At 36.6% G+C, this 27725-nt stretch overlaps 1 protein-coding gene across 18 annotated transcripts in view; it reads right to left on the reverse strand.

Moving 5' to 3' along the window:
- The window catches only part of dlg1a (discs large MAGUK scaffold protein 1a), a gene marked incomplete at its 5' end in the record, with an annotated part of 125356 nt that overhangs the window by 65950 nt on the left and 31681 nt on the right, over nt 1–27725 (reverse strand). For 9 of the 18 annotated variants that reach the window (XM_081380796.1, XM_081380791.1, XM_081380782.1 and 6 more), the window contains 2 exons: nt 6102–6209; nt 14933–15100. In XM_081380796.1, coding sequence (XP_081236922.1) covers nt 6102–6209; nt 14933–15100 — 276 coding nt within the window. The remainder of the gene's footprint in view (nt 1–6101; nt 6210–14932; nt 15101–27725) is intronic. The other 9 variants (XM_081380789.1, XM_081380790.1, XM_081380785.1 and 6 more) reach the window with 1 other exon arrangement.

The following is a 27725-nucleotide window of genomic DNA, read 5'->3' on the forward strand; positions in this document are numbered from 1 at the left end:
CAACTTTAAAAAAAGAAACATGATGTATGCTACAGTTACTTTGCAGTTAAACTGGACAGTCCAAATCTGTGCATACTTTAGTATGAAAGTACATAGAAGATACTGCTTCTAACAAAAACTAAATGATAAACTTGCACCTTTAAAACCATGTCCGTAAAGCGTTGCATTTAAAAAGAAAGGAGGATGTTACAGCGGAGGAAATCTTTTCCCCCGCTTATCTTTCCTGTAATTTACATGCACAGCTCAAAGTCATTCTGTCTGGAGCAAACACGTCCTGTGGGCATGCATTTCACAAACCTGCTTCATGTATATAATACTAACTATTACCCACCAGCAACTGCAGCTGCAATCTCTTGGTCCTCCTAATGCTACTGATCAGACGTCGTCCCATCTTTTTGGCGTACCAAATGGAGGCCAGCATGTCACTTGCTAGTCCTGGCACAGTGTGGCATCCAGGGTTTGACAGACCACCCGATACAGCAAGGTACTCCTCAGCTCTGATCCGAACTCCCCACCCACCCCCAGAAGCTGCGTCAAGGTGATCCCATGATGCAGTGCACGCAGGATAGGACAGTGAGAAAGGGGGCTAGGAGCTTGTCCCCGCTTGAGCCCGCCAAAGAGCTTCACGGGTGAACACGTGGACCTGCATGCTGGCCGTAAGGGGACGGCTGGTGCTACAGGACTCTAAACTGTGGTCTGTTAGATTCCCCAAGAATGACACAGCTCATTTTTCAGTAATGCTGTCTCTCTCTCCCCCCCCCCCCTCCTCCCCTGCGATCCTCCTCTTTGCTCTCAGCTAGACTAACGGAGGTTTACACAGTCAGGGAGGACGTGGTTATGCTGGAAAGCAACGCGCTACGATGCAGAGACCGTAACGTGGCTGGAACACAAACAGCATCAGTGGCAGACTGGCATAACTGGTGTCATGTTATAATGCAGGTAGCTACATCTTGTCAAAAGTTACACACAATGCACTGAGGTCTATAAACAATTCATCTTATTGGCAACATCTGTAAGTATGCAACCAATATTGCCATCTTTGCTCACTGGGCCATACTTTTCAAGCCAATCACCAGAGCTGTAAATGTCATGTGACTAAATCACAGGACATTGGAAAATTACATCACTAATTGGTTAATCGAAATCTCACTTTTTTTTTTACCAGTTACAGACTATCCTGAGTGGACATCCAAGGAAGCAGACAGGGAAAATTTGTTTGGCACACACCAAGTCAAAACCGATATCTATAGGAAAAATATATATCCAACTTTTTTTTTTCCATGATAACACAATTGATTGAAATTTACATTAATGAGTCAGACAGCCTGCCTATATTAAGACCTACTGTAATCCACGGATCTAATATGATGTTACACATCAGGTGTTTCCCCCCAAAAGTTAACAAAACATTCACTTAAGAAATAACAGATAATGTTTGCATGAATACTCACCAAAACAGATATTTTGAAATACTGTAATTCTGTGTATATGGGTGTAGATCGGGATCACATGCTGTCTGAAGCGTCTTTTTGCGCACGCTTCACGTGTCAGTCAGCATGAGTAAGATTGTTTTGTTTACATCAGCATGATGTAAAATCAAATTTCATTGGTTCAGAGTCAGACTCATGCCATCAAGTTGGAATGCTACGCTTTACATCACAAGAATAAATTACATTTTAAAATATGTTAAAATAGAAAACAGCTACTGTAATCTCTTGGTGAGCACAAGAGACTTCCTTCAAAAAAATAAAAAAAAATTACCAACCCCAAACTTTTGTTTGCACATTTGATTTGATGCTACTGTAGATGTTCCAAATATTCACTGCAGCTTTTATGAGGTCACATCCTTCAACTCTCAGGCAAAACGCCCAATCTCTGATAAGACTACAAAGAGGTTATTCGGACGCCAGTTCTGCAGCGGTAAACAAAAAGTACCAAGTAACTTTCATGGATCAAAGTGATCTGCACTAAATGTGGGGATGATAATGTAAACAGAATTTTTGAGATCACCCAAAAGTGAACATTACATCATTTACTCATCCTCAAGATATTCCAAACTTGTAAGACTGACTTTCTTCTTCAGACACAAAAGAACATATTTTGAAGAATGTTGATTTACAAAGTTACAATTGTGAGATATAAAGACTATATAAAGTTATAAGACTGTGAGATTATAATTCATATTGCTATTTGTAACAAATTAAGTTGCAATTATAATCAATAAAAAAGGACTGAGACAAAATCTTTATAGCTCAGCAGTAAAAGCTTCTTCCTTAGTTCAAAAAAGACCATTTATTGACACTAAACTGCAAAAAGACAGCTTGCTCTGAAATCTTAAAAGTTGTCACTATTTCACCAATGTCACCATTGAGAAATTAACACAAAACCAGTCTCACTTAAACAGCAGTGATGCATATTTGGATTTTAGCAACTAACATACAGCAAGTGAACCTTGGCATAAAGAGTAAAAAATATGACATGATTTAACACACAAGGAACACACCAAGTGGAGTCTGAGCTTACTGGCAGCCATTTGGTCTCCTTGTGATCAGCGGTCATGCGTCACTTTATTTGGTAACACATGGGATTTGAAGTCTTCACGCTCACAGTACACTTAGTGCCCCGTCACAGATCCACTTGTCCCCACAGAGGCTACAGGCTAAAACAAATTACTGATTGTACCTGAGTCAGAAAAGCACCTTATTAGAATTCAAGGCAGAACCGCCTCCACCTCCAGCTCCCATTACTTTATATGGCTGGACAAAACTAATGCACTTACTGCCCTGCAGCTCCAGCCACATTACTGCATAACTCTCCACTGCTGATGACAAGCACTAAAGACATGAACACAATACAAACATGGAAAAGCCCAAGACCAGAGAATATGAAAAGATTAGTTCACCCCAAAATAAAAACGCAGTCATCATCTCCTTAACCATGTCTATGCTACAGTATTACTTCTTTTTCTTTTCTTCACGCAGCTCTTTCCATACAATGACAGGATCACTGAGTGTCACAGTATTGGTGTGTAGTCAACACGCATGATGAGGTTACTAATTCAATAGCCTTTAATAAACAAACAGGGGGAAAATAGGGAGACCACCTGGTTGTTGCTCTGTTGCAGGACAATAGATGTGATTTTGAAGGACACGTGTGAGGGATAAATTTACTACTACTATACGGTGTAAATATTGATTTACATCTGTTGGAAAGCCTATGTGTCATTACAATGGATGAAAGCATGTTTTAAATAACCAATAAGCTTTGCTTACTGTGATCGGCTCTCAATTTGCCCAAGTTCGAGAGATGCCATGTAATTTACAATGCCATGTAAAAATCACATTTTATACCAAAATAAATTTTAAGTAGCGACTAGTTTATTCCCCTCTATGCAACCAATAAATCAGATTTAGTGCATCTTGAACTTGTATTTTATTTAATTTTTTTGGATCTGGCCGGTTTGATCAGGATGTTCTTATCCAGTATGTATCTAGATAAAGTTCTGGCTGGTGTAGCTGTATTTAACAACTGTTGAGGTCCACACTGATTCCTTTGCTCCTTCCGTCATCATCAGGGGTAAAATCCCTCTCTATGACTAGGTTGGTTGGTTGGTTATTTTCTCGGTATAGAACATGATAGCTGGGCAAATGGATTTTTATAAGGCAATTGCATTTTTAGTGTTGTGTTTCTTATAGTGGTATTGTAATATCAGAGAAGGAGGGAAAAAATAAGTATAAAAACATAATTGAAATGCAGGATAAATAAACACACTCAAGGTAAAAAGGAGAACCGACAACAAAGACTGAGAACTAAGGACTATATATACACAGGGAACAAACGATAAGGCTAAACGACACAATTAACCATGGAATCAAACACGAACATAAACAGAACCGAAACTAAACAGAGCAGGGAAAGAGGAACTAGAGGAAACAGAATATCAGAATAAGAGTCCATAGAACCAAACAGAACCATTACACTGAGGTGAGTGAAAAATAGAAATTTTGGGCTGAACTAATCCTTTAAGAACAAATGGATTAGTTTTCAACATCAACGATAATAATGAGGAATGATTCTTGAGCATCAAATCGGCATTTTGATAGGTTTTCTGAAGGATCATGTGACAAAAACTGGTGTAATGGCTGCTGAAAAAAAGCTTTGCCATTACAGGAATAAAATTACGTTTTAAAATGTATTAAAATAGAAAACGGTTATATAAAATTTGTATATTTCACAATATCACGGTTCTTACTGTATTTTGATCAAATAAATGCCACCTTGGTGAACGTAAGAGAGACATAAAAAAAAGAGAAACATAAAAGAATAATAATAATTTAATAATAATAATAATTTAAAAAAAGAAAGAAAAAAAAGAAAAAAATTATATATATATGTGTGTGTGTGTGTGTGTGTGTGTGTGTGTGTGTGTGTGTGTGTGTGTGTGTGTGTGTGTGTGTGTGTGTGTGTGTGTGTGTGTGTGTGTGTGTGTGTGTGTGTGTGTGTGTAAAATTGAAAACAGACTATAAATGTAAAAAAATAAAATAAATAGTAATGTGTTAAGTCATGGAAAGGCCAATACAAGAACTGTCAGGCAAATGTGCATGAAAAATACACTTAATTAATTTCTGTTAAGGTTAAATGTGACAAATGTCATATTTTAGAAAAGCCAAATTTTTTAAACGACATAACTTCGATATTAAATACACAGGCCCTCTGTACCATCTGTTTGCGTAGAAGTCTGCAGGCCTGTTAATATAAAGACGATGCGTGTCTTGTTTCACAGCCTCCCCCAGAAAAACATTTGTTGCCACAAACCTTATAAGCACCAAATGCCCACTTTAAAAAGGCGGTCTGACATTCTGTTCAGTGAACACGAAACAACTCTCTGAATGCATCAACAGAGAGAGGCTAGAGTTACACATCACTTCTTGAAAATACAACAAATGCATTTACACAGAAGATAATCTAGCAAAGCTTTCTACAAAATACATACAGTCAGTAACTGATTTCATTATTTGAATGATAACCGTATCTCTTAAGCTTTACATCATATTTGGACACCCCAAAGAGACCTACTGATGAACATGGTTTGTTAGAGTAGCTGTGCAACAAGTCAGACAAATTAAACATGAATTATTTAATCCTCTTTGACCCAAACACTGGCAAATGCCCATTTTATCTGAGAAAATTACCTTTTCAAAAGCGGCAACAACAAACAGATACAGTCATTTCTTTCCGAATAACATAAAGGGTTACCCTGGCAACAAACATTTCGCACTGATATAAAATTCTGAAAAAGTGTTCATCTTCAAAACTGTTTTTAGCTGTACTTGTTTTTGCCCCAAATGTGTCAAAATTATTACTAATATTAGTTACTAATGATTAAAATCACTCACATATTTCCCAAAACAAACAACAAAAATCTGAAAACAAGAAATTCAGAGATTTAAAGAATTAAAGATTTCATAAGAATTAAATCCAATGTATACAGAGCACAGGACACTTTTGATATTAAAGTCAATGGGAATTGGTGTTCACGACACCTTTTACTTTGGTAATGTGATGCATTTTTAATAAGTAAAAATGTAATAGATGCTGGCTGTTACATAACAGAATGAAGTCACACCTAAAATAAAGCCTTAAAAACGCTTTGGCTATTGGTTAAAACAATCCAGTAGCCTAGCGTAACTGCCGTCAGAGAATTTTTTTTATTATTTTTCTTATATTTTATTAAAACTTATAAAGATAATTGTTTTTCTTTTAAATAATACACAATAATAATATGAAATGACATGAAATTAAGGAAGTAAATAGGGAAATGACAGCATTTTGACAGCATGTTAACTATATAAAATACAATAAATAGATCAATTATATAATCCAAACTACAACATTTCCAACATACATCCATGACATCTTACACTGTGACATGTCTGCTACCTAGTGTTTACAAAGCAAACTGCAACAGCTTTCTCTAAATTATAAGCTTGTGCCATCCGTTTTATCATTTTGCATGGAGAGCTGTGCTTTGAATAATATGAATAATGTGAATAATAATGAAAAACGTGTGAATGAAGACCATAAAAATCGCACCGGGTTACCTGCATCAGTGTGTCACTTTGCGAGTATAGTGTGGCAAAGGCGGGGGCTGGAACCTCCTCACCTCCTAATGTTGACGGCCCATCAAAAACGCACTCCAGAGACTCTACCTGAAGAGGGGCACGCAGTTTCTCAGGAGATAAATATGAGTACCAAACACACGCTGAACACACACGCACACATATATACAGTGCTGGTCAGAATTATTTGCCCCCTTGGTACATATGGTCAAAGATGGCTGTAAAAAATAATCTGCATTGTTAATCCTTTTGATATTTTATTTGATAAAAATAGCAAAAATCTAACTTTTTATTGAAGTAAAAGAATTGAAAGTGTGTGTTTTTCTCCAAAACACGTTGGGAACAATTATTTGCCCCCTTTTATTGCAACCTCCTTTTCCAAGATAACAGCTCTGAGTCTTCTCCTATAATGCCTGAAGAGTTTGGAGAACACCTGACAAGAGATCAGAGACCATTCCTCCATACAGAATCTCTCCAGATCTTTCAGATTCCCAGATCCATGTCGGCGCTTCTTCTCTTCAGTTCAGCCCACTCATTTTCTATAGGGTTCAGTTTAGGGGACTGGGATGGCCATTGCAGATGCTTGGTTTTGTGCTCCATTTTTGTTTTGATTTTGATGTTTGTATTTGGATCACTGTCCTGTTGGAAGATCCAATCATGACCCATTATAAGATTTCTAGCTGATTTTTTATCTGTTGGTAGGGCTGTAGTACTCGAGTCCGGTCTTGGACTCGAGTCCGGACTCGAGACCGTTTTTCTATGGTCTCGGACTTGCTGGTATTCGGACTCGGACTTGTCTTGGTCTCGGCCACTGGTCTTGCCAAATATGGCTTTTGGTCTCGACCGAGTCCAGGTGTCTTTATTATGTTCCCAGTAAGCACACATACGGCTCTTTAAAAAATAAATGTTTTAACTCGAAAGTCCACCGCAATATTCACATTTTGAATTGTCCATAACAACCCGAAAACTAGTCTGCTTGCCTTGCACATCTTAATGGGCGGCGTCCTCCAATAGTACTGACGGCTGGGCTCATAGCTTGCAGGTTTGCTTAGTGGCAAACTTTTTTCATTTGATTGGTGTCAACCGCCACCCACCCAAATTTAATTAAAATATTATTTTTCGTCACGTCATCCGTCCGATCCGCGGTTTATCCGGATCTCTAGTGTGTGTGTGTGTGTGTGTGTGTGTGTGTGAGTTGGCTCGGCCCTCCCTCATGCAGTTTAATTGGTTGACATCGCGTGTACGATTGACAGGAACAGATTGTGAGGCTGATAAGGCCTAAATAATTATTTTTTTTTTGTTCTTTGAATTAGTCAATTATTTTAAATAAAATTAAAATCATTCATTATTTCATTATTACATAATGATTTAATTTCTATTGGCTATATTTTTAAAAATAGAGTCGGCTCTTTGACACTGTTTTTGCTTTTAGATCAACAAATAATAGACCAAAATGATTGTCTGATAATGTCATGCATAAGACTTTTTTTTTCTTGTCCTGGACTCGGTCTCGAACCTTTTTGGACTTGGTCTGGACTCGGACTCGAACCTCTTTGGACTCGGTCTTGACTTGGACTCGACTAGTCCTGGTCTTGGACTTGTCTTGGACTCGACAAAGGAGGTCTTGACTACAGCCCTATCTGTTGGTATTTGATCGAATCCATGATGCCATGTATCTGAACATGTATGAGAAAATTAGGCCCACAGCATTAAAGATACAGCAGAGTATTTCATTTTACACATGGGGTACTTTTTTATCCCTGTGTGCACCAAACCCATCTTAAGTGTTTGCTGCCAAAAAAGCTAATTTTTTTGTTTCATCTGACCATAGAACCCGTCCCGTTTGAAGTTCCAGTAGTAACAGTTACTTTTCAAACGTTCTATGGACAGATGAAAAAGAAGAAAGGAAAAAAAAGAGCTTTTTGGCTGCAAACACTTAATATGGTTCATACAGGGATAAAAAAAGTACCCCATGTATAAAATGAAATACTCCGCTGTATCTTTAATGCTGTGTGCCTAATTTCTGCCAGAGGTCCTGGACATCTTGTTCAGATACATGGCATCATGAATTCGAAATCAAATACCAACAGATAAAAAAAAAAAATAATAATCAAAACCTGACAACCTCTGCTAGAAATCTTATAACGGGTCATGAATGGATCTTCCAACAGGACAGTGATCCAAAAACAAACATCAAAATCAAAACAAAAATGGGTCACTGAGCACAAAACCAAGCATCTGCAATGGCCATCCCAGTCCCAGACCTGAACCCTATAGAAAATGAGTGGGCTGAACTGAAGAGAAGAAGCGTCAACATGGATCTGGGAATCTGAAGGATCTGGAGAGATTCTGTATGGAGGAATGCTCTCTGATCTCTTGTCAGGTGTTCTCCAAACTCTTCAGGCATTATAGGAGAAGAGCTGTTATCTTGGAAAAAGGAGGTTGCAAAAAGTATTTAATAAAAGGGGGCAAATAATTGTTCCCAATATGTTTTGGAGAAAGAAAAAAAAAAACATTTTATTTCATAATGTGATTTCCCCCCCACTTTCAATTCTTTTACTTCAATAAAAGGTTAGATTTTTGCTTTTTTATTTTAAATAAAATATCAAAAGGATAAACAATGCAGATTTATTTTTATAGCCATCTTTGATCATATTTACCAAGGGGGCAAATAATTCTGACCAGCACTGTATATATAAATACTGTATATATCAAACAATTTGCCCACAAGCAGCTTTAGAATGACAGTGAAGTGTGTAAAAGCATTGTGCCCTTCATTGAAACCCATGCAGCTACTGACACAACACAACAACTTCACTAAGCAACAAACAGCTGGCAAACGCAAAAACAAGTGAGGAATAAAACAATGTGCGTATGAGGCGAGTTCAGTCAAATGATTGAACCCTAATCACCCATAATGTCATGATGATGATCATTCGTAACGCAGCACACATAGCATTTTTCTTAAAACATGGATCATCATGATGAACCGCAGACACTCATAAAACGCACACACTTGAAGTTGTGTGGCAGAAGACAGTGAGAAAATGATGTCATCTCCATTGCATGGAGCCATTGTGAGAATGCTTGGACAGATGAGTCACAATGTAATCACATGTCAGCTGTGTATCATTCTAGATAAGTCATGAAATAAGTGATGTGTGTTTGTGTGTGTGTGTGTGTGTGTGTGTGTACGCGTACACTTTTGGGCTGTTAAAAATGTTAAAATGGTGTAAATCCTATATGTAATTTGGTATGTAATCCACATTGAAATTATATATTTTTTTAAATAACAATTATTCATAGGTGGGTCATCATGGAATTGCACCCACTCAAGACCACCCGAAAATTCCACAAAGTTTATAAAAAATTGGCTAATTTGATTATGTATTCAGCAGAGTATAAGAACACAGTACTCTCTACATGTGTCATTTTTCTCATTTCTCATTCTCTGCCATATTTATGACCAGAATATACCCCAAAAAAGTTGATTTGTACCTAGAGCCAGGTATAATTTATATTTATCCATAGTTAGCACATACATTGACAAATCTGACACTGACACCTTTCAAACGTTTGTGATCAATAAGATTAAACAAAAATATCTACTATGCAGCAAGGATGAATTAAATTGAATAAAAGATTTCCATTTCAAATAAATGCTGTACTTTTGAACTTTCTATTCATCAAAGAATCCTAAAAGCAGTTTTCAACAAAAATATTAAGCAGCAACATTTTCCGTTTCAATGCTTTCAACATTAATCAGCATATTAGAATGATTTCTGAAGAAAATTCAGCTTTGCCATCACAGAAATAAAGCACATTTTAAAATATATTACCTCTAGTATATTTTTTAACGCAGTTACTTTAAATTGTAATAATATTTCACAATATGACTATTTTTATCTGTATTTTTCATCGAATAAATGCAGCCTTCAAATAATTCAAAATTGGAAATTCATACTAGAGGTCACAAAAATCAAAAATGTATCACTCAGTATTTCCAAAATATGTAATATAACGTGACCACTTCTCTTACTGCAGGACTTATGTTAACAAACAAACTATTTATTCATTCGGACAAAAATATCCCAGCTTAGCTTTGCTGTGCTTCAGCACAGATATCATTGTAGGCCTCTACAAGCACGCAGGCCAGTCACAGGACGCTACAACTGTGGGACATGGGGAGCCACAAGATGTCATCCCCATCTGTGCCGACAGTTCCAGCCAAGCATGCAGGGAATCATAACACAATCCCATAATCAGGCACAAAGCTAAAATCTCAAACATCTACGACTATAAGCAAGTATGGCGCTGAACAAGTGCATCTGCTTTAGGAGGCAAACTCAGGCTGTGTGCCACTGAAGCAAAGGTTAAACAATCGGATATTCTGGATGGGAGCATCCCTGTATCTTGACTGCCAGAAGAGCGGTCTGTAAATAGAAACCTGACCAGGGGCATGTGGTTCATGTGTCGTGTGCTGCAGAAAGCATGCAGTCACGTCATCAAGAGTGCGTGGAGCAAGATCTGATTCATGGGAAATATGATCAACACTGACAAAAACATTCTGTATTAAAGCAGAGAGACAAAGAAATTACACTGCTAAAACACAATTTACATTTAAAAGTCCCAAAGAGACGCCAACACAGCTAAAAAATGCGACGCTGTTGTTTTAAATGGGATCCAGAAACAAGTGGGGAGAAAAAAAACTTGATATATTTGGAAAAGAATTTTTTTTTTTTTTTTTTTACTGTACTACACAGCATCACCAAAACAGAATAACAAAAATATGTATAATATGTATAATAAAAGTATTAAATAATTGCAAGCGGTTTCTTTAATGCTTCTTATATCTCCCTATATCTGGCTGTGCATATAAAGAGGGAATAGAATACAGTATATTAATACTGAAAAAAATAACAGACTGCAAACTGCAAATGATCCTTACATTACAGATAACAGCCAGAAGGTGGCGTAAGACTACTGCAGTCACTAATAGGGACAGAAACTGAAAGATCATCACATTACCAGCCTAATTCGTAGGGAATTATTTTGAATCATCATCATCATCTTAAAATCACAACCAGAATTGCCGTTGAACAATCAAAGGCAGCAAGGCGGCAACATGATTCATTTTGAAAAGGAAAACAAAAAAAATTGCATAGGTGCATATTTGTAGCACGATGCACACGCGTTCTCAGAGCTCATATTGTTGTGAGGGAGAGTTAAGAGAGCGTGCGCATCAGCTGGGCCAGCAGCCAGAAAGCACCATCAGCCTAGAGCACATGGACTGATTTAGGAGGAATGCAGGCTCATAGTGATGACAGAGCGAGTGTGTTTTTGTGTGTGCGGGGACAGAGAGCACTAGCTCGTGCTCTGCGCAGCCGAGGCTGATATGAGGTGACAGGCAGGGCTTGTCAGGCGCTGCTCTGTCGGCATGCAGGAGCTCCACTGATCTTAGCCCAGCACAGCTCCTCCTCAAACATCAGCACTGCTCACAGTGTGCTGGGAATTGTGAGTTTTCAAACTGCCACATTCATTTTGAATGTCTGCACCACATGGTTTTTATAAATAATGAAGAATAATCATGGTTTGTTGGGACAACCGTTCAAGACGTCAGTGAGTGAGAACAATAGGCCATTAATAGGCCTAAAGAAATGCACAGAAAGCTCCATTAAAACAAAATTTCTACGTCATTCATAACAATGTCCTTCACCCGACGTGAAGAGACAAGTGACAAGCGACAAGGAATTTGTCTGTCCAGACTGAACGCGATACAATGCAGCCAACGCAAATCTGATTTTTAACGTGGGTAGGTCACAGATAACATGCCCTTTTTAGTTTAAAGTTTAAATAAAATTAAATATTTCAATTTTAATTTGTCGTTTTATATTAAACCGTAAATATATTAAATCATAAATATTATTAAGGATAAATATATTAATATAAACCTTCATTAGTTCATTTTAAAATGGTCCTGCGGTGTGGAAAATGGATTTCAAAAATCACAAATATTACATATATTCTCTGAATTATTATGGTCATAAAAGCTGAAAAAAAAAAAATTCAGGATGTTTAAAAAAATAAATAAAAAATGGAATGTTGCATCACATCTGGTTAGGACACGGTGTAACATTTTATTAAATATTCTGGGTAATCTGATTATGATTACGTTATCATACGTAACAGCTATCATTATGAATGTATTCCCACATCAGTTTAAAACATTTAAAATCCATTCTGCTGAATTCTGCAGATAAATTAAGAAAAAAGTGAATAAAGATATGTGCGGGCCATATCATAATGAATTTCTTTTCAAAAATGGAAGTGTCCTCTAACCTTGAAAAGTTTTTCATTTGGCTAGTAAATTAAATATATATAGCGTGACCGCTAACATAAGGAACTGAATACATAATCAGGCAAATCTTTTTCTGACAATCGTTTCACTCCGCATCCATATTTTATTCCATCTGACTACTGCAGAAAACTGTCACTCTACAACAGAACGTCTCTGTAGACTGGCTATAATGCATTAATGATGACCAGACAAAAAAGAAAATCTAACAGTGTCCAAGGCCAGTTAAGACCTAATGTTTATGGCTGCTTGAGTCTGTGCTTGGTCTCTTCTCATTTGGCACTCGACTTGCACTAGGTTTCTACAATTAACTATCAGTGAAATAGTGATATATAATTTTAAATAATGTATTTCAAAATACATGTATACATTTTTTTTATATATAAATTTGTATGGTAACACTTTATTTTACAGTGTCCTTGTTACGCATGTTAAATGTACTTACCATAGTATTACCTGTAAATTAGGCAAAACTATATGCAACTAACCCTCAACCAAATTCTAATCCTACCCTAACCCTATAGTAAGTACATGTAGTTAATTATTATTACTCAGTACTTAAATATAAAATTACACTGTAACAACGACACCTAAAATAAAGTGTAACCAAATGTATTAGTGTGTGCTTTGTGCTTAGCTGCATATGCTAACAGCTGGAAGTCTAATCTCAAATCCACTTCATGTGTGCAATATATGTGTTGTGCAAGAATAGAAAGTTTTGAATACTCTAAGTAGAAAGTTTAAAACTAATCCCTGAAGTTCATTTTGGTTGGGAACAGTTTCTTATTTAGGCAGTAGATAGCAAAGCAACTAACTAGCATTTGGTACAGAGCTATTGTTTTTAAGGGCTGCTATTGGCCAGTTTTTCACAGCAGTGGACATGATATATTACACACTGTGTTGAAATTTATACAGCAACGCAGCTAGGTAACATTACTTTGTTACACGCACAAAAGTATAGCCTTCTAAACATCACTACAAGTAAAGTGATGTTCACTTTACTAAAGCATAAAAATACCATAATATGTTTGTATATATTGAGAAAACATGCTAAGTTAACATACTGGTTTCTCTGAAAAACACTTCGACAGCCAGTTATTTAACTTTGAAATGTGCGTTTCCAGGCTGGGATGTTTGTTATTGTTTTGGTCTGTGATACTGCACTTTGCCAATTTGCCAATTTTCATTGTCCATTGCGCTCGTTCCTGTTGCGGGTGCTCAAACTGGCAACCCTTGTGAGCGCCATCCAGTCTGAGGAGCAGGTGGCAGGAGAAACGACGATCTCTGATATTTTGAATTCGACTGCAGTACTTATTTCGACCACTAGTTGTCATTCTTACATACTGCACCTTTAGGCCAGTCAAGCTAGTGTTCAGTTGATTTAGCTGCTCTGCAAGTTTGTTTCCCAGCTAGCCCAAAACCCTTTAAAGACCAGACCAGTTGAAACCAGCAAACTAGCTTAGGCTAAAAAAAAAAAAATTGGCAAACAAACTGTTTATTAATACATTTTTGGAGCTGTAATTTCAGTGTGCAGACTTTTTGGTTTGTTTCTTTCTATCTTGTTATATTTTTGTCCTGCACCTGAGCTCAATTTGTGTTTTAGATGTGCACACCTTTTTTTTTTGGGGATTATATTCATATTCATATCTCATATTCCAGTGGCAACTACAAAACTGAAATATTCATCCTAGATTTGATGTTCAACATTTTGAAAGATGAACTCAATCAATTATTCCTAATAGATCTGCAAAAAGTAATTGATAAAATCAATAATAATCAATACTGAAAATAATCTTCAACGCATTTGATTTATCGCGTCTGCAAACTATGCACAGGAAACATGTCAGTCACAGCACTATTCAGTAGTAAAAAACAGATTTCTAAGGAATTTACAGAGAATGCTTTATGTCAAGCATTTCAAAGTAAAGCATATAGTTTGACTTATCTTGTCCTTTCAGGTGCTTTAACAGAAACACAGCAACACATATCTGTCAAAGTTAGAAAGGCGCGATTATATCCATTTAGCATAAAGGCTTATCCTGACTGTTTTCATAGCCTTCAAATTGCACACTGCTTAAAGAACAACATTGGGCATGAATGTGGAATAAATATTTTAAAGAACAAATTCTAATGAAATATCTTATATTACTTATCAATCATTTATTAATAATTAGTAATTATTGGAGTTTTTTTATTCAATTAATCAATTAATCTGAGAAATAAATCAACAGATGCCTTGATTATCAAAATAATTCTTAGTTGCAGTCCTAGTCTCTGATTTAGTGTGTGAATGTTATTTTTTTTGGTGTATGTTTGTTTGTTTGTAAACATGAAACTGATGGAGATTCTATCACAAGCAACATTGAAGCATGTTTACAAGAGTGCACAGAGACATAGAATAGATGTCATGCAGCACTGAAATGTGTCATGGAGCCAGTGGAATTCTGGGAGATTTTACCTTCATAGGAGAGATGTGTGAATGGGAAACATAGCCGTGTACATTCTCAATCTGGGAGATGTTCTTCTCCGACACCTGCACCAGCTCAGGAGGACGCACGTCCCCTGGTAGGTGTGGAGAGCTGTGTTCTGGAGGAGACGTGGTATCCTCATCCTGATATCTATATTTCTGAGAAAGAGAAAAAGAGAGAGAGAATGTGTACAGTTATACCAGCATAATATATTAAATTCATTTCTTGCAGCTACACTGACCCAAACATGAACTTGATACGTGATTTGATGTTCAACCAGCGAGAGGTAAAGATTAATGCTCAAACCACAGGTAGATGAGAAAATGTTGAATAAAGGATCACGTTTTATTGATTACATTGCAAAAAAAAATAAAAAGTTGCAAGCAATTGAATTCCCTTTAAATGAAATTACATTTATTTTTCTTTACCAATCTGCAAACAGTATCTTTTTTGTTTGTTTTATATATGTGCAGGTGACATACAAATAAATTTAATTAACAGTAAAGGTGACATTTTTTCTCCTTACCTCACTTGCAATTATTTATATATTTATATATATATATATATATATATATATATATATATATATATATATATATATATATATATATATATATATATATATATATATATATTATTATTTTTATTATTATTATATAACATTGGTTGAATGAGACTTAGGCATTCAAATTCAAACTGCAGTGTAACATACTTGTGATCTAAAAAACAAACAAAAAAAAAAACAGTTTAAATCCAGCACTGGTACAGAACTGTGAAACTATTTCAACTCTTTTTCTCTCTAGACCTCACTCCTGAGATGGCAAACACTTTTTAAATGAGCCAGGCACCCCCGGATCCTACCCGCCACACAGTCATCACAGTCGACCCCAATCTGCCATGACTGTATGTGAAACACTGTTCTCCTACTTTCTTAACGGGAATCGCAAATTATTCAGCAGTGCCTTTTATCCATAGACATCCATCTTGTCCTGATACATATACCCGCCTCTATGGCATTATTGGAATATGGGTTAGGAAATGCAAACACAAGTCTAGAGGGAAGAAAAAGAGGGCAGTTTTTTTAGAGAAGGTAGATGCCCAAAAAGTGGGACAAGCTCCAAGTTGGGGTCTTATGCTGGTTGCTTATAATAACGTCACTGCCTCCGAGCAGCATGGGGGAAGACTGAGTGGATTTGCCCATATGGAGAGATTCAAGGTAGAATCCCATGCCCTATTTTAGCACTGAAAATTGGTCATGAAAAACTTAGACCACTGCATAAAAAAGAACATTACAAGCTGCTTTTGATGCAATGGGCTATTTTGTGGTGGGACCAGTGGAAAACAACCACTATTGTCTCAACCAGGGGTGCGTTTCCCGTACAACGACGTGACTCACTGCTTCACTACCATAGTACGATGCATCGTTGAAGAAATCAACTAGCTAATCACGACTGTTTCCCGAAACCATATTGTTGCAAATTGGTAGTTCAACCACGTTGGTTAATGATGCCACGCAGCGCAGGTGGTGGAGTATGAACTCATTTTAATGAATATGTTTGAGATCTAATTAATGCTAGATGTTTTGCTAAAAAAAAAAAAAACATCTGGCATCTGAGGACTATTTATCATTTTTTTCAGTTATTTTGCTTTATTTCCAGATTCGAGGCTCGTTCTCACGTACTAGAGCACGTTCGCGCATGCGCACTCTTCAAAAACGACGCTTTAAATCTCTTGACAAACTAAAAGACGTAAATGACATGTATTCTAAATAAAATTGTACAGAATTGTACTGAATGTCAGCTTTCTTATTTGGCTCAAGATAATGATTTATTGAGTCCAAGTCATGCAAACAAACCATGCTTCTAACCACAGGTCGAGAGCTATAGTTCCAACCACACAACTTTGCGATGCTGTTTGCGAATGTTCGTTGGAACTACATTTTCGGGAAACACCGACTCGTTCAACTACGCTGATAACGACTGAACTTGCGACCATAGTTCATGCTTTTATAAAACGCACCCCAGCCCAGCAGAAAAAAAAAAAACGAGTATGAACTCATTTTAATGAATATGTTTGAGATATTCATAAAAAAAAAACGGACATGGAATCTGAGGACTATTTATCCTTTTTCTCAGTTATTTTGCTTTATTTCCAGATTCGAGGCTTGTTCTCACGTACTAGAGCACGTTCGCGCATGCTCACTCTTCAAAAACGACGCTTTTAATCTCTTGACAAACTAAAAGACGTAAATGACATTTGTATGTATTCTAAATAAAATTGTACTGAATGTCAGCTTACTTATTTGGCTCAAGATAAGGATTTGAGTCCAAGTCATGCAAACAAACCATGCTTCTAACCACAGGTCGAGAGCTATAGTTCCAACCACACAACTTTGCGATGCTGTTTGCGAATGTTCGTTGGAACTACGTTTTCGGGAAACACCGACTCGTTGAACTACGCTGATAACGACGGAACTTGCGACCATAGTTGGCTAACGATGCTTTTATGAAACGCACCCCAGCCCAGCAGAAAAAAAAAACGTATTGTTGAGGCCCTGGTGTATATTAAACAGACACAAGAGAAGTGTACTACTACTACTGACACTTTGGTTAAGGAGACCACAGAAACCCTGTGCACAGAATTCTTTGCCTTGTTCCGAACTCAAAGTTCAAACTCAACTCTCAGCGGGCCACAAAGCCAGTGAAATTGAAAGGTGAGTTTGAACTCAGAGCCACTGCTGGGAGAGAAAGGGACAGACGGGGAGTAGTTCTTGAGATGTTATTACACCGCTGAGTGCTTCAGTGACTCAGCTTCAGGCTCACTGTGGGGCCAGCTTGCCTGGATAATGAGCTGCTCGACTGGCTCAATGCTCTCTCACTCTGTGCTGGTCCGTCCAAGCCGAGCTAACGTCAGTAAAACCGAATAAAAGCAGTGAGATCACTCACAAAGCTATTCAACCAAGGAGGACAGCTCTTGGAAAACTTGACAGCAGTGAAAAACGAATGCTAGACAGGCTTTACACAGACGACGTCCTCTGCAATACAATGTCACTGCCTAAAGCAGGGTGAACCTTGAGAGGTGTGCGGCTGTTAGAAATGCAGTTTGATGGATGTTGTGTAGGATCTCAAGGAGTGGAAGAGCCCCGCGCCTGCTCCTCGTGCCCCTTCTGTCTCGGGTCTAGCCGTGCCGCTGTAAAGCTGTCAGCTCTTGTCTGTTTATCGGGCAGAAAACAGAGGCCCAGAGCTCAGCAAACACAGCACTTTATTATAGACACTTCACCTTGAATACCTTCGGGAGAGCTCTGTAACACGGCTGCACATCCCAGAGCTGCCAAAACAACTGCGTTCACTCCACAATACTAAGCATTATTTGCATGATAAATGCGTAATCAGCATAATTTGGGATTATGAAGTCTGGCACATTCACCTCGGCTGAACCACACAGAGCAGGTGTTTACTGAAAGCCCAAATGTGTGGCCCCTTCAAACAAAAGACAAACATACTATTGGACAATAAAAGTCTGAACATTAATTAAACGAATTCTATGATTTTACCCCCATCCCCAAACAAGTTTTATTTATAAACCGCTGTATTTGCCAAGAAACTCAGGCCCATTTGAGAGCCTTTGACCTAATTATACTACCAATAAGGATTTACATTGTAGGGACCAGCTTTTCAGGCCAGATGAAAAACAAAATTAGAGATGCACCGGTCAACCGGCCATAAATCAGAACAGGCCGTTTTTTGCTCCAAACACACAATTTTATTTTGACAATCTCTATTCCAGACTTGCACACAAACTGCATTGAAATAATATCCCAAAATGTCATTTGTGTGAAAATATTACAAAGTCTGTAAACAGGATGTTAACACAGGCCAGAGATGGGGAGCGCTGAAGACGGGCGCAAAGAAAAGAGCACAGACACACCAGCAGAGCAAATACTTTACCATGCACAGCAAGCACGCTGTTTATGGTGTTCAAAATATAGGAAGAAAAAAATTAATATTGAATTGATGGGGGTTTATATGAATGCATCTCTGAAGAAAACTGACTGTCTTCAGAGGTTTCAAAGGCATTTTCATTTCCTCTTACCTCCATATAAAGTTGTGTTTATTAGCACAGCGCTGCTTACCGCAGTACCCAAAGAAATCGCTGATGTTCCATAAGTGCCACCTACTGTCAGGGCGCGAATTTGCATTTTCATTCAGTCCATCTGCTGTTTTTGTTTTGTGCAGGTGTCTTAATTTCACAAATCTTGAGTCAGACCTTTCGGTTATTGCTTTAAATCTTGAAATGTATACAATCTAATTCAAATAAAATAAAAAATGTTAATGCTTCATGTGTGTAGCATTTTTTGTTCGGACCATGATTAAAATGCAGTGGTTGCCACTAATTTCAAATGGCTACAGATATTTATTGTTTATGGTCAGTTTGCCTGTTATAGAGCAAATAAACGACAAATAAATTTGCTAGTTAGTAAGTAAGTGTAAGTAAGTAAGTAAGTAAGTAAGTAAGTAAGTAATAAATTAATAAATAAATGGCAACCACTATCCGAATCAGGCAATTTGCTTGTTTTATTTAAAAAAAATAAAATAATATGCGGTGCCCCACCATTCAAAAGTTTGTGGTCGGTAAGATTTTTAGAAAGAAAGAAAAAAAAATATTACAACTTAAAATAACTTTTTATTTTTATTTTAAAATGTAATTCCTGTGATGGCAGCATCATTACTCCAGGTTTCAGTGTCACATGATCCTTCATAAATCATTATAATATGCTGATTTGGTGCTCAAGTAACACTTCCTATTATTATCAATGTTGAAAACAGTCGTCCTGCTTAATATTTTTGTGGAAATCGTGATCATTTTTTCTGGATTCATTGATAAATATATGCATTTATTTGAAATAGAAGTCTTTTGTAACATTAGAAATGTCTTTACTGTTGATCAATTGAAAGTGGCCTTGCAGAATAAAAGTATTAATTTCAGTAGTGTATATTCTGATATTTTGATTCATTTACTTTTCATCCTGCTACAAAATTAATCTTAAAGGGATAGTTCAGCCAAAAATTAAAGCTCTGTCATCATTTATACACCATCATGCAGTTCTGAAAACTCTGCTCATACAAAATTATTGTATCACTTTAGAAGACTTAGATTAAAGTTTAAGAGTTGTATGGATTACTTTTAAACTATATTTATGTCTTTTATGGAGATTGAAACTTTTGGAACCCACTGACTTTCACTATATGGACAAAAAAAAAACAGCAGAAACATTCTCAGAGTATGATTATTTGAGTATGAAACAACATGAGGGTGAGTAAATTATGACAGAATTTTATTATGGGGGTGAATTATTATTTTAACCAATAAGTTTTTTTTTTAAATTGAAGCCGGTTTATAGATGGACCAAGCTGATAGACCATCTTGGACTAGCAGCAAATAAGCTTTGAAGTTCCAAAATAGCTTAAGCTATATTTTCCAGCAGGGTTGTTGTAAAATTAATTCAAAATAGAGTGCATATTTGATTACAACTTCACATATCATTTCAATAAGTGCAGTGTAATAAGTTATTCCTCTCCCTGCCCTTTTCCTACTGAGATCCACAGGGCAGACAGGAACGAGACATGAGATCATCACATCCACTCTGACTTGTGCTTAAACCTGGGAGATGAAGAAAGAGCTGACATCTTAGCAGACAGTGTGCTGTGAGCAGAATTAAAATAGTTTCTGCCTCTTGTCTCTCTAGGAAACATCATGGCCCTCCCTCCTCCCAGCTGTCCCCACTGCAAAACCTAAAATTAAACTTTCAAAGCACATTGCTACTGCTCATCCAGAACTGAAGTAGCCAGAATTTCGTTACACTCAAACACCAGATAAAAAATACAAATAAAGCAACAACAAACGCTATGGGTCACTTGCAAAAGTTCCCTGAAATAACCGTGTTTGTGCGTTTGGGGGCGGAGTAATGAAGGGAGAGGTGTGTTTGTTTGGGTTGATTTCAAATATCAACAGTGTTTCTAAGAAATCACTTACTGCACCTTTAAAAGTAACCTTTAGTATAATATTCTGGTTTGGTGTTGATGAATGAACCTTACTGAACCTACTGATGGGGATCGGGGTGTACATAAAAGACAATAAAAAAGGTTGGGAAAAACTGTTCCAAGTCTTTCATGATTAAGCATTGATTAAAAACAAACAAAGACAGGTTTTACTTTTAGAATTAGAAGCACAAATCCTAAAAAAACGAATAGAGCAGTGAGCACACATATTGTTTTCGTTACACATCAAAAAAGACGACGGCTGTCTGTTTCTTGGCAGTTCTCTCTTGAGATGACTATAATTAACTAGCAGGAAGCCAGCTGTAGGTCCTTTATGAGAAAGCTCTGTATCACTGTGAAGGCTCAAACTGGACGAGGACAACAGCCATGAGCAAATGCTGGGTTTTCAATCAACATAAAAGGCAGGACATTATTCTATTTCACCTCAGTCACTTTTACGAAAATGCAGTTAAGGAGTAGCTTTTGAACCAGAAAAACTAGATTCAGACTCTAGCATGGTAGTCCATCAATAATGTAAACTAAAACGCTTTTGAAGAGGTTTGAAAATTGGCTACACTACCTCTTACTCCCAAAAAGATATAGTATTAATGTGTGTCAATTGGACAGCAAATACACTGTAATCCTTTTTAAATATTACTATAAATGTTTCATACTTTAATGCATGCAAGTTTTTTAGAGCCTGCTCTGATAGGGTCCAATTAACTTTCATTTTGTGTAGGAAAAAACATACATTTGAATAGAATTTTTCATTTTTGGGTGAACTATCCTTTTAAGTGTGCATTAAACCTAATCCTCCCTACTTAACTGTCGGTCTTGCACGTTTTATATATATACACACATATATATATATATATATATAAAACGTGCAAGACCGACAGTTAAGTAGGGAGGTTTAGGTAAAGGGGTTTGAGTGATTAATATTCAGTATCTAACCTGATGAAAAGATATTAATTCAAATGTTATCCACGTTTTATAAAATAAAATAAAATAAAAAAAGTTGGTCATCAACTTTTAAATTCATCATTATGCAAACATATGAGGAAAGTTCTCCGCATAAAGGAACCACACCTGGCATATAAACATGCTACTATTCTCTCAGAAACGGTATGGAAATTAAATTAAATTAAATTGAATGTGGAGGATTTTAACGGTGACAAGATGATTGACAGGGCAATTTAAACAGTGACATGTCGCATAACCAAGCAACAGAGCTGCCCGTTAAAGATGCAACTATAACAAAATGATATGTCCCAAAACTTGCCTATTATTCAGCTACACATTCAAAAGTATGTACTTTTTTCTTCACAAAAACATTACTTTTAGGGCATATAAGTGTACAAGTAGGTGAATTGAGATGCAGCAACTGTTACTTTGTTTTGAATAAATCGGTGGTTCTACCCCTCTACACCCTAAAGCATGACGACATAATTTTGTTGCTCATATTTGTTGTAGAGTAATTTTGCATGCTTAAAATTTAGTGTGATTGGACTATGAAGAATTCCATACAAAAGCATAGCTTGTTGTCTCCCTGGTCTTCCTTCGCATCCTTCCTTCCCTTTTTTCCTCGTACATGCCCTTGTTACATCATGTGCACTCGGGGCAACCGCATTGTAAGACGTTTTACACACTTCAGTAGGATTCCCTCTGCTGCTCTAATGGCTTATCAACGTAGAGGGTGATCAATTTTAGCATGCCTTACGTAACGAATTGCTAATGAATGATGCTCATGTGAGAGCATGTGGAACTGCTGGTCACAAAAGGAGCTTCACGGTTAACTGAGTAAATGGAAAGTGCTCAGTTATATAAGTCAATATGTAAAAGGATCCTGATGCCCAATGCAGATCTTCAGAATAAAACATCAGACTGAACCTTGTACAGTAAATAATTGTGCTAAATGGCAGTGATTTCCATTTCAGATATGAATTAGCATATATCTCCTAATTAGTCCAATTATTTTAAGGCATAACTATGTGTCTGTATACCAAGAGACAGTAGAAATGTGATAACTAGGGGTGTAACGATACCCTCATGTCACGATTCGATAGATATCACGATACTGAACTCACAATACGATATTATTGCGATACTCCAAGACATTTGGTAAAAGGTTAACAAAAAATTAACTGTTGATTGAAATGCTATATTTGGTATTACATTGGGTGTGGAAATCAATAAGCTTGGACTTGGTGCTGGTAATCCAATGCACAGGACAACGGCAACTAAAAAATAAATAATAAATCAAATAAATTCATGATTCTGAGGCTGAAAATCCAGATTTATTTTAGACGAATATGCTTGCACTCTGTCACTGACTGGATATATTTAAAATAATGCAGGCCACTTTTTACAGGTAACATAAGACATTTGGCATTATCAGACCCACAAATATTCCCCCATTGCATTATTGTACATTATATTCAACATTATATGGTAGTTTAATGTAGTACTGACACTAAAACTGTAACCTTGAATTTTTTCATGCACAGTAATTTTTTATTTTGGGTGAACTATTGTTACTATTTGGGTGAACTACATATTGCCACTATCCACGATAAATAATGTTGCATTTTTGTATTGCGATATATTATGACACGATATATTGTTACACCGCTAGTGTTAACCGGTAAAGATTCAGCAATAACGTATATTTTTGTGACACAAATTTAAAAATCAGGAATGACAGGTTTGTTATATAAAAAATGCATTAGCTATTATATTATATTATATTATATTATATTATATTATATTATATTATATTATATTATATTATATTATATTATATATTATATTATTCAAAAGGCAGGTTGCAAAATTATAGCTGAATCTTCTACAGTACAAAAAAAAAACTCATACTGATAACAAAAAAACAAAACAAAAAAAATGTAGAGATGATTAATTATTTACCTTAATTTTCTGTTATTCCATCCTAGTTTCATCACTGGGTCATAGCCATGCATGTACAATTTAGTTTATTAGTAAGTGATGGCTGTTAAGAACAGCTCCGTTGTAAAGCATAATTTCATACAATTTGACATTTGAATCTTCACAGCGATTTCCATTTAAGAACACATTAGCGGTTGACGACAAAAACGGCAGGTGGGGATAGTGAGAGGAATGGGGATGACACTAAAACCTAATAAACAGCTCTGCAGGCCAGGAGAAAACAAGCTGTCTGGAGCATACCAAACATGCTTCCTCTACAATCCACATCTCTGAGAGAGACATGAGACATCCATCTGCTGACCTTCACATCAGGTCTACCAACCGCTATAGCTGCCAACAAGCACAGAAATCAACACAGAAAATAAAGAGGGAAACCAGAAGAGAAGCACAATTTGAACATCTTAATATAAAGAATCAATGATTGACTGAGAGACAGGTTATTTCATTGATCACACTCCAAATGCTGGAACATTGAAAACCAAAGAAAGTCCAGAAAGTTAATCACACAATCAACTGGCAGTAAGTGCCGTGGGATTTTAGAGAAAACATCATCAACTTAAAAGGATTAGACCTCATTCATACTCAATTTCAATGGAAAAAATGGTCTTTGCAATATCACTGGGAAAGTAATTCAAACTGAAGTGAGAAAGGCTAGAATTTAAATTAGCCATATCATAGAAAACAAATATTTACATATTATAGATGTTTCGCTGAGGTCCAATTATATAGTTAGTATTGTTTTAAAAACTTTTTTTGTTGTTGCTAAAAGCAACCAGAATTTAAAATGCCCGTTATGCCATTTAAAATTTTATCCAGGGTAAAAAAAAAAAAACCTTGTTTTTCTCATAGTATACATTGCAGCATCACCTTTTTTCTTACAGTGTCTAAATACTAAACCCTTCCTTTCTGAGAGCCTACTCTCCTCTGATTAGTCAGATGGCTGTCTGTTGTGATTGATATACCGTATTACAAATCGCCCATACCATATTGTATGTATATACCATATGAGTTGAGTCCTCATCCTTTGGAAGTGCATGCAAAGTAGATTTGCTTTCGCAGCGCAGAAGACTGTGACTTCTCGACGTGTCGCAAAAAACAAAGCAAAGCAAATTTGTTACAAACCTACGTAGGTTTCAGGCAGTTCAGAAATTCCATTTCTCTCACATTTTGAAACTTTGCAGACCTTTTACATTCACAAAAAGCTATTAAACATGCTACATGACAGGTAGGGTACAACGGGGATAAAGGCGCACTGGGGTAAAAAGCGCATTTTTCTTCTCTTCTAAACCACTAGATGGCACAAAAAAATTCAGCGCAACACTTTTCTTAACAACCGCTTTTTATGATGCATGTGGAAATTTGGCTGATCCTTGACGCGATCGCGTTTTTAGACAAAGGACGTGTTAATGTTTTTCAGTTTTATTGAAGGTACTTAGACAACGTTTTTTCAATAAGGGAAGAATATGTAATAGTATGGTATTTGGGGTAAAAGGTGCACCTGCTGTTGGGGCAAAAGGCACGAAAAAAAACATGATAATAAACAGCTGGCTGACTTTTCCATTTGTTTACATGACATGGTTAGATTCAGATGGTAAATATCATAGCCTATATCAGATTGGGTGTCCACCTTAGAGATAATCATATTAATCATGTCATATAATCATATCATATAATAAAACCTTTTTGTTACTACTGTAAAGCTGTATTAAATTACCTTGGGATCTCATTCAATGCTTTCAGAATCTTTGCTTTTTAAAATAATTTTGTTTCTGTATTTTTAAAATGAAATTTTAATGACAGCATATTTATTGAACAAAAATGAATTTTTATTTATCAAAATTAACCCGAAGATAGTAAAAACTTTAAATAAAGTGATAGTTTTTAACAAATATTAACTTAGAAATTGATAACAACATTCTTTTAGCTAAAATATAGTAGTAATAATAATAATTTGTTCCTTTTGCCCCATACTGGTGAGCCTTTTACTCAGTGTGTGGAGGTAAAAGGCCCACCTTGCCACCTCATACATTTATAAGATTTTTAAACAAACAAACCACTTTTATTATTTATTTTCACACAAAATCTGCTGCTCCATCAATGTTCAATAAAAGCATATTTTTCTGCAATCATACTCTAAGGGAGTATAAAAAAAATATTTTTTTAAGGTGTGCCTTTAGCACCATTGTATCCGAAAAAGCATAATAGGGGCACGTTAAATTTCAATGCCCTTTTCCCATGTCCAATGCATGTGAAATTTAAAAAACGGTGCTCTGATGCATGTACACACAGAATGCGGGTTTGTAGTCGGGTCAAATATAGTTTCCAACTGCTTTTGTTCATTGATAACTCTCAGCTCTTAAAGCAAAGCACTATTTTGTGAACCTATCACAATGTAATCTGTGCTGAAAAATATGCCATTTCAAAAGATATACAACCTCAGAAGTTCACACATCCTAGAACAAAAAAATCAGCAAGGAAAACTGAAACGTCTGCACTGAAATAATCAAATCAACGGGTGATACACATTCACGGTAAGCAGAACAAAGCCGATTGCAAAATCCCTAAATTTATAAAAGAGCAAACTTTCACATCACACATGAAAAAACTGAAGCATATAAGACTCTTTCACAACTTTCTGTGTGACAAGCACATCCCAGCAGGATTAAATCGATGCTACGCAGAGCACAGCTTAGCTCAGGAACTTGATCTGACAAATGCACAGAGTCCAGGCAAAGCAAAGAAGCATCTGAAGGATGCATGTGAGGTGAGCTTTAATTATCAATGTGGAATCCTGTGTATCCTACAGGCTTCACTCACATTGCTGACTTTAGTCAGGCATCTAGAGCTGGGTGACAGCATGGGAAGAGGTTAATTTCTGAATGATCATGTAGCACTGAAGACTGGAGTAATGTAGAAATAAACAGCTCTAAGTGTTGTTCATTGTTAGATCATGATCTTATTGTAAGGTGTTACTGTTAAGTCTTGAAATGCTTTGTGTTCACTGTAAGCTCATGTAGTTTTACTTATTCATTATTGTGCAATACACTGTAAAATGGCAGTAAGATGCAATACCTATAAATAAAACATGCAGCCAATGATGCATTTTGAAAGACTCTTTAGCTTAGCCACGCAACATCTTTATGACAGGTTTTTGGTAAAAATTTAACATACATCAATCTAAAAACAATTTAAACATCATTTGCCATGTTTCTGCTATGCTCAAATGGCAAGGGGTCATCTCTGTGCTTGCCGGGGATTGACGGTCATTAGGAGTTAACAAGGGCTTCCCCAAGCCCTCTGATCTCACGCTTAGAAGAAAAGAAGGTTCAGCTATAATGAGAGGAAGCTTTATAGGACTGATCGGTCGGTGTAGGCGCAAAGTGACAAGCCGTAATCCTCTATGTTCTGTGCAAGTTGCAATGCTTGGTAGATGGAGACAACGAAGACTAACCATTCAGTCGTGAAATAACGAAAAAAAACAAGCTTCTTCCCCACAACCCATTCGCACATAGTAGATATAATTGGGATGCAGGCTAAGACACCCAGAGGACCAGGCGGTTACATAACTAAAATAACTTGCTATCCCGCTCTGAACTAGACAAGCAGAAAATGAACCAAAAGGAATCCTGTGCCTGAGCTTTACTCTTGATTAGGAATGAACACTTCGATTGGGTTGTGTTTATTTGGCTTTAAGCTGAAATCAGTTCGTTTCAGCAAACAGAAGCCCAGAAGTCCCTCAGGATTTCTTTCCCAGACGCATGTGGTTTGTGCACCACAGTGG

This window comes from Scardinius erythrophthalmus, assembly GCF_964197995.2.
Source record: "Scardinius erythrophthalmus genome assembly, chromosome: 12".
NCBI lineage: Eukaryota > Metazoa > Chordata > Actinopteri > Cypriniformes > Leuciscidae > Scardinius > Scardinius erythrophthalmus.